Source organism: Anabrus simplex, chromosome 9 (genome assembly GCF_040414725.1).
Source record: "Anabrus simplex isolate iqAnaSimp1 chromosome 9, ASM4041472v1, whole genome shotgun sequence".
Classification (NCBI taxonomy): Eukaryota; Metazoa; Arthropoda; class Insecta; order Orthoptera; family Tettigoniidae; genus Anabrus; species Anabrus simplex.
The window spans coordinates 129,959,462-129,975,129 of record NC_090273.1 but is presented as its reverse complement, the minus strand read 5'-3'; the positions used below and the strand labels follow the sequence as shown (position 1 = coordinate 129,975,129).

At 38.1% G+C, this 15,668-nt stretch overlaps 1 protein-coding gene across 1 annotated transcript in view; it reads right to left on the bottom strand.

Moving 5' to 3' along the window:
* LOC136880907 (neither inactivation nor afterpotential protein G) overlaps positions 1–15,668 on the bottom strand; it is a 63,285-nt gene that overhangs the window by 47,415 nt on the left and 202 nt on the right. Inside the window, exons 2-3 of the mRNA XM_067153436.2 lie at positions 14,265–14,504; positions 5,795–5,965 (exon numbers count right to left, since the gene is read on the bottom strand). Coding sequence (XP_067009537.2) covers positions 5,795–5,965; positions 14,265–14,504 — 411 coding nt within the window. The remainder of the gene's footprint in view (positions 1–5,794; positions 5,966–14,264; positions 14,505–15,668) is intronic.

Genomic DNA, 15,668 nt, shown 5'->3' with positions numbered 1-15,668 from the left:
GTTATACGGTTAGAACATACAAACCCTTCGGTGGCTTTTAACGATATTTAGTGTACTTTTCGGCACATAGCTTTAAAAAGCCGTAACTCCTTTCTAGTTAATGCTATGAGGTCATATACCTACTTTTACTGGGCGGTCATTTTGACCGGTATTGCAGTAGCTACCCCATCAGACTTATGTGGCATTCATTTAGAACGGGATATCACTCTAACAAGCTGTTACGGTGTACTTTATTACCATAGTACAGGATAGAACTTATTGTTGTGCTGCGATGGGACAGCCGATGGCTCTTTTCAAACATGATACAAATACACTGACAGGAAAATATAGTCAGTATTTGTTCAGTAATGAAAGGTGTGCAATCATAACGAGCAGTCTCAATCGTCGTGTTCACTCATTACAAACATTCAAACTAGATTTCCCGATTGTAATTCTCCCGAAGAAGCATGTTCTCGTGTAGTCTGCAAATGGATGCCGAAATTCTGAAGCATAAGCATATAATTTCCCCATCACAATCAAGCGATGAAGCTGAAACTGATTTAGACCTCGATAATTGCGAAGACCGGTATAACTTGACAAACGGAAAGAGTTCGGATAGTGATTCTAGTTGCGTTGAGCCTGCAGAATTTCCATGTGAACATGAAATCACACAGCAGCCTTCGACCTCAAAGGTTAGGGAACTACCCGCCAAATGGCGATGCACGCACACTAGCAAAGTTAGACATTTTGTATTTAGGTAATTCTGTGCACAGTGTAAGTAAGTTTGGTATTAAATTTTTCAGGTGAAGGAACCACTAAGTAAGATAATGAAATTACTAGCAAGGAGCATGATATCAACTACAGAAGGCCGAGCATATGCTGTGGTATGTCAACATATGGGCGTGGTCAACATATGACGGTCAGCGAGGAAGAAGTCGCTTTGGATGGAACAGTGCGGACTCTTGTCGATCTACAAAGCCTGCCAGACCGTTGAGGACAGTAAAATATACTGAGGGAAGTCAGATGTTCCACAGGACATACAAAACTCCACATTGAAGGAACTTGTGCCGCTACAGCTTGTCGTCTTTTTATTGATGAATCCAAGCAGCGCCACATCGAATGATATACTGAGGTTGGAGCCCGCAAAGTTCTGAACAATCCTGAACGGACACTTTCTTTGGAAGAAATGGACGCTGTCATCGGTATTTTATACGCACGCGGAACGTATGGAGCTGACACGAACGTTCTCGATCTGTGGTCACAGAAGTGACGTCCTGAAATTTTCTCCCAAACTGTGGCACGAAACCGTTTCCTGGATATCATGAGGTTTCTTCGATTCGATGACAAATCTACCAGCAGGGATCACCTGAAAATTGATAGATTGGCGCTAGTACCTGTTGTGCGGGACAAATTTATATCTAATTTTACTATTTGCTTCAGACCAAGTGAGAACATTACCGTGGATGAACAGCTCTTTCCATCGAATGCTAGATGCCCATTTATGCAGTATATGGCCAATAAACCAGAAAAGTTTGGTATGAAATTTTGGTTGGCTGTGGATGTGGACGTTAAGTATGTTGTAAACGGTTTTTCTATCTAGGAAAAGATGAAACGCGACCCACCGATCAGACCCTAAGTGAACACGTAGTATTTCGTCTTGCTGAGTTTTTCATCAATCAGGGAAGAAGTGTGCAAAGGGAACAAGATAATTGAAAGGTGTGCAATCTATAAAACAACTGATCTGTTGTTAAGTTCACTTCAAAGGTGACCAAGCAAGGTGTGTGTGTGTGTTCAGTGTGACAAATAAGTTGAAAAGCAGAAAGTGACATTCATGCAGATATGTATACAATGTAAGGTAAAGTGTGTAAGAAGAACATTCTGCCTTACTAGTGTATTTATTTATTTGTTTGTTTGTTTGTTTATTTATTTATTTATTTATTTATTTATTTATTTATTTATTTATTTATTTATTTATTTATTTATTTATTTATTTATAATAATGTTTATAAGTCATGCACGATAATAATTAAATTATGGTCTATGATGTTTTATGCTAAATTTGAACCTTTTTCAGAGATCAATATCCTCAAGAAACGAATACCTGCCACTATCGGTCAAAATGACCGCTTCGGTAAAAGTAGGTAGAAAGAATGTTTGGTAATCCTAGTGTTAAATATCTGTAAAGTCGTTGAGAGGAAGTTGGATGAAAACCAATGTAGTTTCAGACCACAGAGAGGCTGTCAGGATCAGATTTTCAGTATGCACCAGATAATTGAAAAATGCTACGAGAGGAATAGGCAGTTGTGTTTACGTTTCGTAGATCTAGAGAAAGCATATGACAGGGTACCGAGGGAAAAGATGTTCGCTATACTGGGGGCCTATGGAATTAAAGGTAGATTATTAAAATCAATCAAAGGCATTTATGTTCGACAATTGGGCTTCGGTGAGAATTGATGGCAGAATGAGTTCTTGGTTCAGGGTACTTACAGGGGTTAGACAAGGCTGTAATCTTTCACCTTTGCTGTTCGTAGTTTACATGGATCATCTGCTGAAAGGTATGAAATGGCAGGGAGGGATTCAGTTAGGTGGAAATGTAGTAAGCAGTCTGGCCTATGCTGACGACTTGGTCTTAATGGCAGATTGTGCCGAAAGCTTGCAGTCTAATATCTTGGAACTTGAAAATAGATGCAATGAGTATGGTATGAAAATTAGCCTTTTGAAAACTAAAGATGTATGAAATTCAACAGAATTTAATGTCAGATTGGTGATACAAAGCTAGAACAGGTCGATAATTTCAAGTATTTAGGTTGTGTGTTCTCCCAGGATGGTAATATAGTAAGTGAGACTGAATCAAGGTGTCGTAAAGCTAATGCAGTGAGCTCGCAGTTGCGGTCAGCAGTATTCTGTAAGAAGGAAGTCGGCTCCCAGACGAAACTATCTTTACATCGGTCTGTTTAGAGACCAACTTTGCTTTACGGGAGCGAAAGATGGGTGGACTCAGGATATCTTATTCATAAGTTAGAAGTAACAGACATGAAAGTAGCAAGAATGATTGCTGGTACAAACAGGTGGGAACAATTGCAGGAGGGTACTCGGAATGAGGAGATAAAGGCTAATTTAGGAATGAACTCGATGGATGAAGCTGTACGCATAAACCGGCTTCGGTGGTGGGGTAATCTGAGGCGAACGGAGGAGGATAGGTTACCTAGGAGAATAACGGACTCTGCTATGGATGGTAAGAGAAGTAGAGGTAGACCAAGGCGCCGATGGTTAGACTCAGTTTCTAACAATTTAAAGATAAGAGGTAGAGAACTAAATGAGGCCACAACACTAGTTGTAAATCGAAGATTGTGGCGACGTTTAGTAAATTCACAGAGGCTTGCAGACTGAACGCTGAAAGGCATAACAGTCTATAATGATAATATATGTATGTCTGTGTGTATTTGTAAACATTGAAAATGATTAGCATTTTATTAATGTAAACAACGCAAAGGAAAGCTCTTTCCATATAGGCCACAAAGGCCTTTGGAGAAGTGGAGGGTAAAGGTATCCGTAATCGCGGCACTAAGTGGGATAGAGTGGTAAACTCTAAATCCAGCTGCCTTTACCCCAAGGAATTAACCTGGTACTCATTTTTGGTGTAGGCTGAGTGTATCTCAAGACCAGGTGACGTTCCATAATCGGAAATCTTCTTTCTTAAATTTTCGTCTTCCTTACGCGGAATCAAACCCACATCCTTCCAGGTGAACCAAGCACGCCTTTACTGTCTTGGCTAGGCAGCCCCTATTTTATTAACTCTTTCCAGTCTAACTGCGAGCATAACCCGTTGTAAGGTTTGACAATTCACTAAAAATCGAGAACGAACTATGCACGCATTCTGGTGGTTACATCGTGTTTCTTCATGTATTAGTTATGAAAGTATTTAAGCAGATGGCAGTATTATATGTCTAAGTCAGAGAATTTATGATATTTTCGAACAGCATGCGTCAGTAGACGTTGTCACTCAGTGAGCTCTAAGACATGGCTTCTCGCGGTAAACATGTGCTTGACGAAAGTGATATTTTCGATATTTTATGATATATTATAAGTTTATGCACAAATGAACATATTATTGACATATGAATTCGAAACAACTTCTTACATTTCATTATGATTGGAGTTCGTTTTGCGGCCTAGCGCATGTTCCCGCGTATTTCATATTTGCGTGAATACGTAAGATTATCTACATATTAGTAAAGTCTGTTTAGAAGACTGTATTTTCTCTTTCTCATAAGTCTTTTGTGGTAAATGGAACAATAATTTTACATTTGAGTAACTTTTGACAAAATTTATCACTTAAAAATAAAATTTTGTAAGAGCTCCCATTTTCATTATTGTAATTATTACTATTATTATTGAAAAATTATTATTTTTATACCGTACTCATTATTGTTGTTTTGTAATTGCAATGCACATTTTGTATTAGCAAAATAGGGTGAATATAACAGTATTTCAGAAAACTGTACTTGCTTAGTTATCAGTCAGACCTTTCCTCCATTCGCAAAACATGATATAATATATAAACAATTTTAAAATCTCATGTGATAGTTGACATGATACAAACAGCATTTTTCAAAATTACATGCTCAAACAAGCACAAAGAAAAAAATCATGCAAATATCTCCTACAGGTACAGAGATATAATGTTTTAAAAATCCTTAAAAATGCCCAGTCCAGAACGTTTGTTAGGGATATTAAGGCCCAGACTGGAATGGGTTAACACATTGAAGACTGAGGAGGTAAAGTTAGATCTTACACTGTGGACTGAGCATTTTAGTGCTTTTTTACATTTTTATACAAAAATAACTGATTACCTTACTTACAGTCACAAACCTATTTTGGATTCAGCAATGTTTGACCTATTCCTGCATACCTTGTTTTTCAAAATTGGAGAAAAACCAGTAATTTTTATGAATAAGTTTTTAAAAAGTTATATTTTCAATTTTTTAATTTTTTACAATGCATATTAAAAACATGAAAAGTTATGTATACACACACCATGATACATTTATGAAACACAACATACATACTAATCACTGAAAATGAAAAAAAACAACATTAATTGTGGAAATTGGCTCTAGTCATTGGCCGCACAAGACCATGAGGCTATGAAGCTGTCTGGGTAGTACAAACTTAGTATCATAATAGAATTAGGTTTTGATTATGTGCTGCTATCTGGTATTTTTAATGAACTACAAGCACTGTGGAATGTGCTCCAGCACTCTGCTAGTGTTCGTAGTACGTTGAAGCGGATATGTAAGCAATAGAACTCAACGCCGTATGGTGTCGCTCGTCCTCCACGGAACATTACCACTGACGTGCAGCTCACGTCGCTTGTCTTCAAAGTGTTAATAATTATTTGAAATATGGATATCTTCAGTTCCAGTATATGAACAAATAAAATAATTAACAGTTCTCTTTCAAGCAAGGTTTAATAACTAAAAGAAACATGGAGATAGCTAGATCTGCAACTAAACTCAATTTTTTTCCAATGCAAAATAAGCTACAGAAATGCCATTTTTGCAATTAAAACCATTGTCATGTTATGAAATGTTGCAAGATGAACATATCAAGAAAAAGAAACTGATTTACACATTTTTTGGAGACGGCCAGTTTTGCAATCAGATGATTCAGTTGGTCTCAAAGCATTACTCTGTTGGACCAACAGTTGATGGCTACAATATTTATTCTTCTTGTAGAGCCATCAGATGACATAAATTTAATTTAAATATGGTAATTCGTTAAGTGTGGTATAACAGATAAAAACTATACATACTCCATATTGTTCCAGTTGCTGCCAAGGCCCAATTCCTGACAGCATCAGTATTTGTGGTGTGTTGATAGCACCAGCGCTCAGGATTACTTCTCGATAAGCATGGATGGATTGTTTATGACCATCAGGACTTTGAATCTCAACTCCGATAGTTGTGTTCTGCTTTATCAGAACCTGGAAACAATATAAGTACAAAGAGTATTTAATTATTGAAAAATTGTAATATACTGTGGCTGTTGATGATAGTGTGGGAAATATCTAGCCCCTGACTAAGTGACTTTCAACTTTTGTATCTTTTTATAAAAGCCTTTTTATCAAAAGTAAATTTCAGTTTTGTCTGTCCAATGCTTGTCCCGTTTCCCTACGGGGTCGGATATGAGGTGAGATGAATCAGTCATGGCAGGTTTTTATGACCGGATGCCCTTCCTGACGTCAACCTCATCAGAGGAGTTAATGAGATGAAATTAATGATGTGATATGGGAGAGGGTGAAACCCGGTGTCGGCACATAGCCTACTCCTGTTGAATAGCACTGAGGGGTCTGCTCAAGACTTAACATCTCCATCCGACGGACGAATCACCATCAACAGCATCATATGCCCTCACTCCATATGAGCACTGCAGAGAGGTCTGGAATTTAATCCAGGCTTTTGGCATGCAATCTAGTGATTAGAAATTGTATACCACCACCTCCCCTACCCTGCCGGCCAACATTCTGATGGTGAAATTTTTTTCAACCAACGGGACTCAAACCGGCTAACCTCGGTGTCAGACCGTTCAGACTTCAGCGCCTTAACAATCATGGCCACCAGGCGGGCTTCAAAAGTAAATTTCAGTAACTCACTAATATTAGTTCAGTACGGCAGAGTACTCTTTCCACTTCTTTTCATTTCTCTCGTGATGTTAATATTAAGGAAATCAGATGTAGGAAATGCAGATGATGTTGCTATTTGGGGAGAGACAGAGCAAGAGGTGAAGAGGAAGTTGGATTGTTTGTGCAACAAGTTTAATGAGTTTAAATTAACTGTTAGTAAGCAGAAAACAGTGGCAATGAAAATGAACAGAACATCTGCGCGGTGTTTCTTAAAACTTGAAGAAAGGATCGAATGTATGGAAAGTTTTGGTTATCTTGGAAGCGCCATCTCAAATCATGGGAGTGCTAAGCTAGAAGTCCAAAATAGTGTCGCAGGGCTCTACTTCCTTCTACCAAATGTGGAATTTATTGTGGGATAATACAGTTCCCATAAGAGTTAAATGGACAATGTTGAAATCAATCAATCAATCAATCAATCAATCAATCAATCAATCAATCAATCAATCCTGATCTGCATTTAGGGCAGTCACCCAGGTGGCAGATTCCCTATCTGTTGTTTTCCTAGCCTTTTTCTAAATGATTTCAAAGAAATTGGAAACTTATTGAACATCTCCCTTGGTAAGTTATTCCAATCCCTAACTTCCCTTCCTATAAATGAATATTTGCCCCAGTTTGTCCTCTTGAATTCCAACTTTATCTTCATATTGTGATCTTTCCTACATTTATAAACGCCACTCAAACTTATTCATCTACTAATGTCATTCCACGCCATCTCTCCGCTGACAGCTTGGAACATACCACTTAGTCGAGCAGCTCTCCTTCTTTCTCTCAATTCTTCCCATCCCAAACTATGCAACATTTTTGTAACGCTACTCTTTTGTCGGAAATCACCCAGAACAAATCGAGCTGCTTTTCTTTGGATTTTTTCCAGTTCTTGAATCAGGTAATCTTGGTGAGGATCCCATACACTGGAACCATACTCTAGTTGGGGTCTTACCAGAGACTTATATGCCCTCTCCTTTACATCCTTACTACAACCCCTAAACACCCTCATAACCATGTGTAGAGCTCTGTAACCTTTATTTACAACCCCATTTATGTGATTACCCCAAAGAAGATATTTCCTTATATTAACACCTAGATACTTACAATGATCCCCAAAGGGAACTTTCACCCCATCAACGCAGTAATTAAAACTGAGAGGACTTTTCTTATTTGTGAATCTCACAACCTGACTTTTAATCCTGTTTATCAACATACCATTGCCTGCTGTCCATCTCACAACATTTTCGAGGTCACGTTGTAGTTGCTCACAATCTTGTAACTTATTTATCACTCTATAGAGAATAACATCATCCGCAAAAAGCCTTACCTCCGATTCCACTCCTTTACTCATATCATTTATATATATAAGAAAACATAAAGGTCCGATAGTACTGCCTTGAGGAATTCCCCTCTTAATTATTACAGGGTCAGATAAAGCTTCACCTACTCTAATTCTCTGAGATCTATTTTCTAGAAATATAGCAACACATTCAGTCACTCTTTTGTCTAGTCCAATTGCACTCATTTTTGCCAGTAGTCTCCCATGATCCACCCTATCAAATGCTTTAGACAGGTCAATCGCGATACAGTCCATTTGAACTCCTGAATCCAAGATATCTGCTATATCTTGCTGGAATCTTACAAGTTGAGCTTCAGTGGAATAACCTTTCCTAAAACCGAACTGCCTTCTATCGAACCAGTTATTAATTTCACAAACATGTCTAATATAATCAGAAAGAATGCCTTCCCAAAGCTTACATACAATGCATGTCAAACTTACTGGCCTGTAATTTTCAGCTTTATGTCTATCACCCTTTCCTTTATACACAGGAGCTATAGCAACTCTCCATTCATCTGGTATAGCTCCTCCGACCAAACAATAATCAAATAAGTACTTCAGATATGGTACTATATCCCAACCCATTGTCTTTAGTATATCCCCAGAAATCTTATCAATTCCAGCTGCTTTTCTAGTTTTCAACTTTTGTATCTTATTGTAAATGTCATTGTTATCATATGTAAATTTTATTACTTCTTTAGCCTCAGTCTCCTCCTCTATCTGGACATTATCCTTGTAACCAACAATCTTTACATACTGCTGACTGAATACTTCTGCCTTTTGAAGATCCTCACATACACACTCCCCTTGTTCATTAATTATTCCTGGAATGTCCTTCTTGGAACCTGTTTCTGCCTTAAAATACCTATACATACCCTTCCATTTTTCACTAAAATTTGTATGACTGCCAATTATGCTTGCCATCATGTTATCCTTAGCTGCCTTCTTTGCTAGATTCAATTTTCTAGTAAGTTCCTTCAATTTCTCCTTACTTCCACAGCCATTTCTAACTCTATTTCTTTCCAATCTGCACCTCCTTCTTAGTCTCTTTATTTCTCTACTATAATAAGGTGTGTCTTTACCATTCCTTACCTCCCTTAAAGGTACAAACCTGTTTTCGCATTCCTCAACAATTTCTTTAAACTCATCCCAGAGTCTGTTTACATTTTTATTTACCGTTTGCCACCGATCATAATTACTTTTTAGAAACTGCCTCATGCCTGCTTTATCAACCATATGGTACTTCTGCCAGTCATGACATACGGCTTAGAGAGTTGTGTCTTATTCAAGAGAGACATCAAAAAATTACAGGCATGTGAAATTAAAGTTTTGAGATCTGCTATATAGTAGACGAGAAGATACAGAATCAGAAACGACTGTATTAGAAGGGATATGCTGGTGACCTTAACAACAATGGAAGAAAGACTACGCATTGCAAGACTGAAATGGTCTGGTCATGTACAAAGGATGCCGGAGACATGTATTCCCAGACAGTACTTGAAAGGAAGGTACCTGGAAAGAGACCTGTAGGACATCCCGGAAGAAAGTGGCTAGACCATATTAAGATATTCTAACAAGAGAAACGACATTACAAGATATTAAAGGAGAAGAAGTCTATAATGATAGAGTTCAATGGAGGCATATCGTCCACTCAAATACTAACCAGCCCGCTTCAAGGATCCCTAAATGATAATAGTCACTGCCTCTCCTTAAACATTGTTCTTATATACAACTACCTTTAAATACTGTTGACTGAATACTTCTGCCTTCTCTAAGTCCTCACAAATACACTCCTCTTGTTCCTTAATGATCCCTGGAATGTCCTTTCTTGAACCTGTTTCTGCCTTAAAGTATCTGTGTATATTCTTTCACTGTTCCCTAAAATTCATATGGTTGTCATTATGTTTGCCATCATGTTATTCTTAAGCCAACGTTTTTGCTAAATCCAATTTCCTAGTAAGTTCCTTCAGTTTCTCCTTACTCCTGCTCTTCTTCCCTCATTCTATTACTCCCTCTTCCTACACTCACCTGTCACTGTGTTTATCCTATTATGTGTTCCTATTCATGTTCCTGTCTTTCTACATATGATTTAATTTATAACTTGTTCATTCCTTCCTATACCTACAGTTAAGTTATTGTAGTTTCATCAATATTTATAAAAGAAGTATTTCTAAATACCAATACTGCACATTTTTAGATACCTACAAATCCTGCAGGAAGATTTTCAAATGAAAATACCTTGGCTATTAGCTTGAGTGACACATGCAAGATCTCATTTCACTCTGTTTTTATATTGTATTTATTTAATCTGACCCAGGACATTTTAGGTTTGCCAAATGACACAGAATAGGACACAGTAACACTTTTGAGGAAAGATGATGAATTTTTGAACAAATTTACTGGAAATTTGATTACCAAGTTGATTTGAATCAAATTATCTTATATGAAAACAGACTCAACCAAGAAGAATTTAATTCAATTTCATAATTCAGCTTTTGGAACATCTTATTTAATGGATTTCAGTGTTCAAGGATACAACGAATATTCTTCTAAACCTCATCTGCTTGTAAATCATGAATAAAGTATTTAAGTGAAATTGCTTGTTTTGACTTATAGTACTTCCCCCTTATTAGGGGCTGCCTGGCTGAGGCGATAAAGGTTTGCTCGGTTCACCCGGAAGACCATGAGTTCGATTCCCCATCAGAAAGTTGAAAAATTTAAGAAACGAGATTTCCACTTCTGGAGGTGCATATGGTCCTGAGGTTTACTCAGCCTACAGTAAGAGGTTAATTCCTGGGGGCAAAGGTGGCCAGACATAGAGCTACCACTCTACCCCATCAAGCACTGAGGTTACATATAGTGGAAGCCCTTACCTTCCATCCCTCCAAAGGCCTTCATGGTCTGTACGGAGATCACTTTCAGCCCTTTATTCCTGGAACCATTTTAATGTGGCAGCATCTACATCATCATAGGTTGCAGTTAATTTTTTTTTTTTAATTCCTTGAGTCAATTGAATTTGAATTAAGCTTTTCAGTTTATGCTGAAAAGAATGGGTTCTGCCATACAGATAAGGTGACTATGGAGGTTCAGGATAGCAATGCAATAGTATCTTACATGCTATATGTTTCATTTCATCATCATTTTACAGTTCCAGTTTCCCAGGTACTGTTGGTGAGCCTCTTCCACTCTGTCTTATTGAGATACATTCTGTTGTTAATGACGTCCTCCAGTGTCCTTCCCTGATGCAAATGTCTCATCTTTACGATGTTCATCCAGTGAGTTCTTGGTCATCCCACCAGCCATTTTTATGCCACATGTATTTCCAAGTTAACATAATTCCTCATTACATGCCCGAAGCACCTCAGTCTGGACATGCTGACCCGATCTAACAATGATGTCTCAATCCCAGCTTCGTTTTTAACCATGTCATTCCTTAGTTTTTCCAGTTTTTTTTTAAATTGTGGACCTCAGGAACTTCATTTCAGATGCCTGTGACCTTAATGAGTCCTTCTTAGTGAGGGTGCAGGTTTCAAAACCATAGATTAAGATCAGAATGAATTTCTAAGTAAACATCACCAGCTTTGATTTTGTTAGTATTTGGGGATCCCAGAGGAGTATTCATACTTGCTGGTAAAAGTGAGAGCTCTTCTGCAGACTATTTGCCACCTCTTTTGTAGCTAGTGTGTCTTGAGAAATTACACTACCGACGTATGTAAAGTTTGTATTGGTAGTATGTAAAGTTTTCCACACTTTCCAGTGGATGGATGTTTGCTGGTCGTCCCTCACTGTTTATTGCAATCAGTACTGTTATTGCTTTGCTTATCTTATGATTGATTTTCTGGAACTTAACCTTCCATTCATCATCAGCATATGGTCAGAATCTTTTAAACTTCCTCTAATGGTATCATAGTACTGTTGATCTGCCATTCCTAGACAGTACAATGGAGCCTTCGTCCTTCCTCCCCTTCAAAAATGTTACCATTGATTACTTTTAAAATTTGTGGTATTTAGTCTCCTCAAATTGCTTTAATCCAGCATCCATGTCCTTAATTTCAGCCATCTTTTGCTGCAAGCTAATTTGTTTTCTTGTATTATTGCACATACACATTTTCAGTCACATTACAATTAAAGGCTCAAAACTGCACTTGAGAATGACTAACGGCTAGAAGGTACATCACTTAGCCTGTCTAATGTTACCCTTATTGGTGGAGGTAGAATAATATCCACGGTACCCCTGCCTTATATAAGAGCCAGCTAAAAGGGGCCCCAGAAGCTCTTAACTTGGGAGCGTGGGTTGACAACCATGGGGCACTTAGCTGAGTCCTGTCATTACTTGCAATTACCTGTGCCAGATTCCTCACTTTCATCTATCCTGTCCAACCTCCCTGGGTTAACTTCTGTTTTTTACTGACCCAAACGGTATTAGATTGGGAGGCCTAGGGAGTCTTTTATTTTCACACCCTTGGTGGCCCTTGTCTTTCTTTGACCAATACATTCATTTTTCAAAGAGTTGGACCCCTTCAATTATTTTCTCGAATTAATGTTAATAGAGGATGATTGTCTAGTTGTACTTCCTCTTAAAATGATAACCACCTGTGTGATACGACAGAGGCAGGGAAAAGATTAGTGCGAGCAGCAATTGTTCAGTGGTCAGTTTAAATGAGCCTCTACAAAAATATCTCTATATCAGTCTGGAAGCAAACAAACATAAAGATTACCGGGCGAGTTGGCCGTGCGCTTGGGGTCACACAGCTGTGAGCTTGTATCCGGGAGATAGTAGGTTCGAACCCCACTGTCGGCAGCCCTGAAGATGGTTTTCCATGGTTTCCCATTTTCACACCAGGCAAATGCTGGGGCTGTACCTTAATTAAGGCCACGGCCGCTTCCTTCCCACTCCTAGGCCTCTCCAATCCCATCGTCGCTGTAAGACCTATCTGTGTCGGTGTGACGTAAAGCAAATATCAAAAAAAAGAAAACCATAATGATTTGCCCAACACTATAGTAGTAGGGAGAGCAAAGTAAGTGTTGGGTCTATAAGACTGTATCATTGAATAGTGATATATCATAATAGAGGATACCATGAAATCAGCAGACATTTTACATTGAATTAGTTATGCCAGGAATGATATTTTTAATTATAATAGAGACCGGGCAAGTTGGCCGTGCGGTAAGGAGCGCATGGCTGTAAGCTTCCATCCGGAAGATAGTGGGTTTGAATCCCACTGTCGGCAGCCCTGAAGTTGGTTTTCCATGCTTTCCCATTTTCAAACCAGGCAAATGCTGAAGCTATACCTTAATTAAGGCCATGGCCGCTTCCTTCCAACTCCTAGACCTTTCCTATCCCATCATCCCCATAATACCTATCTGTGTTGGTAAGACTTAAAGCCACTAGAAAAAAAAAATTATAATAGAGGGATTTATTGTTCTTCTTATAATTGTTGTATCAAGATTTGACTCTATTTATGATGTTCCTGAGACATTCATGACCATTAAGACATTATTAATATTTCCGTGGTGAATTAAAAAACTCCATGTTCACACAGCCTTTTACAGCATTACAAAAATGTTGCAAAGTTTGGGCTGGAAAGACTTTTGAGAAAGAAGACGAGCTGTTCGACTAAGTGGTAGGTTGATATAGATGTTGACTCCCATAGGAAATCTGAAATATTTGTCCCGAATGAGTAAATTTATAATACCAACATAAATGGTCCGTTATAGGACATTATAAATTTTCCAGCTAACTCATTCTTGGTTGCCAGTATTTCGCCCTCGTGTGCTAGGGTGGTATTATAAGTGGTATGTTCTGAGCTGTCAGTGGAGAGATGGTGTGGAAAGACATTAGTAGACGAATAAGTTTGAGTGGTGTCTTTAAAAGTAGGAAAGATCACAATATGAAGATAAAGTTGGAATTTAAGAGGACAAATTGGGGCAAATATTCATTTATAGAAATGGCAATTAGGGATTGAAATAACTTACCAAGAGAGATGTTTAATAAATTTCCAATTTCTTTGAAATCTTTTAAGAAAAGGCTAGGAAAACAACAGATAGGGAATCTGCCACCTGGGCAACTGCTCTAAATGCAGATTAGTAGTGAGTGATTGACTGATTTATACAGGTCTGGCTAAAAAAAAAAAAAAAGTTGGGCATGCACCCTCCTAAAAGTACCCACATGAAATAAAGAATTTTCTCTTGAAATGAAATCCTCAATTATTACATTTTGTGTGTGGATATCCCTCCCATAGTAAAATTAAGTAAAACAAAAAATTAATTCTGTACCTTAGTCACCAGGGTGTCCAGCAGTACATGTAAATTGGGTCTTCCCAGTGCAGGCCGTAAATAGGCATGTATACTGCTCCAACGCTGACCTCGGTGAATAGTGTTCTGAGCTGGAGCAAAATCCAACTTTTCTCCTGCTGTTCTGAGAATTCTGGCAGCTTCCAAGAATGCTTGTGTAAGAGCAGAGTCTTCGGGGTCAGCTTGAGTTAAATGCAGCAGTCCATTACTATTTTGTGAATGCTACAAAAGTATTCAGGATTATTCCCATAATATTATCTAGATAACTAACAACAAATAAACATGCTGAAAGAACAGGCAGAGAAAGCTGGCCTCCAAATTTTTTTAAGAAAACAAAGTACATAACCAATATCTGAACAGCACTTCAACACCTAAAAATAGAGTACGGTAAACAACAAAAAGTGAACAGTTTCAGATATCTTGGTGAGATAGTGCAGATGAAAACTATTGTGAAAGAAGCTAACAACAGCAGGTGAGAGAAGATAGCCACAGCTTTTTGTGGGACTCATGTCCTGTACAAGAAAAAGGCAATCTCAAGAAAAGCTAAACTCAGGCACTATAACACAGTGATCAAATCCGAGTGTCTGTATGCATGCAAATCCTTCACAATGACAGGAAAGGCTGGACGGAGAGAAGCAGAGAAGTGTGAGTGCAAGATCCTTCACAAAATAATGGGTCCTAAGATAACAGATGGACAGTATAAACTCTGAGGAAGAGAAGAGCTATTCATAGATAATGAACGGCTGATGGAGTCAATAAGGTTAACGATGACTGAAGTTCTCTGGACATCTGTTCAGGATGGATGCAACCCCACTAACGAAGCAGATTTTTAATATATTGGACAACAGACCTAACGTCTCAGATAAATGATTCAAGGAAGTAAGGAAGGACCTCAAGAGCATGGGATTGAATCAGGTGGACATCTCTGATCAACAACTATAAGGCCTTCCACGGTGAGCAAAAGCTGAACAATGGCTGAACAGAAGAGAGAAGACAAGCAACCAGAGAAAAAATACAATGCTTTTGGGCTGCAAAAAATGCTTTATAGTTGCTTGAAATGGTCTCTAATGGCCCTAAATGAGAAAATAAAATTAACATCAGATATTTCAGATGAATTCATACATAGGAAGCAACAAACCTATAAAATACTTGTACATAGGATAATACAGTATAACCACACAGATTACTATAGAACTGGAAGAGAAGGCTTGATGATGCTTGTTGTTTAAAGGAACCTGACATCTAGGTCACCAGCCCAGAAGAGAAGGAAAGAGGTAAGAAATGCTGTGACTTACAAATGTACAAGTAAGGTATCACATATTATAGAAATATATTAGTAGGGATTCTCTGGAATATGTAATCACATTTATTGGTACACTTTAGTAA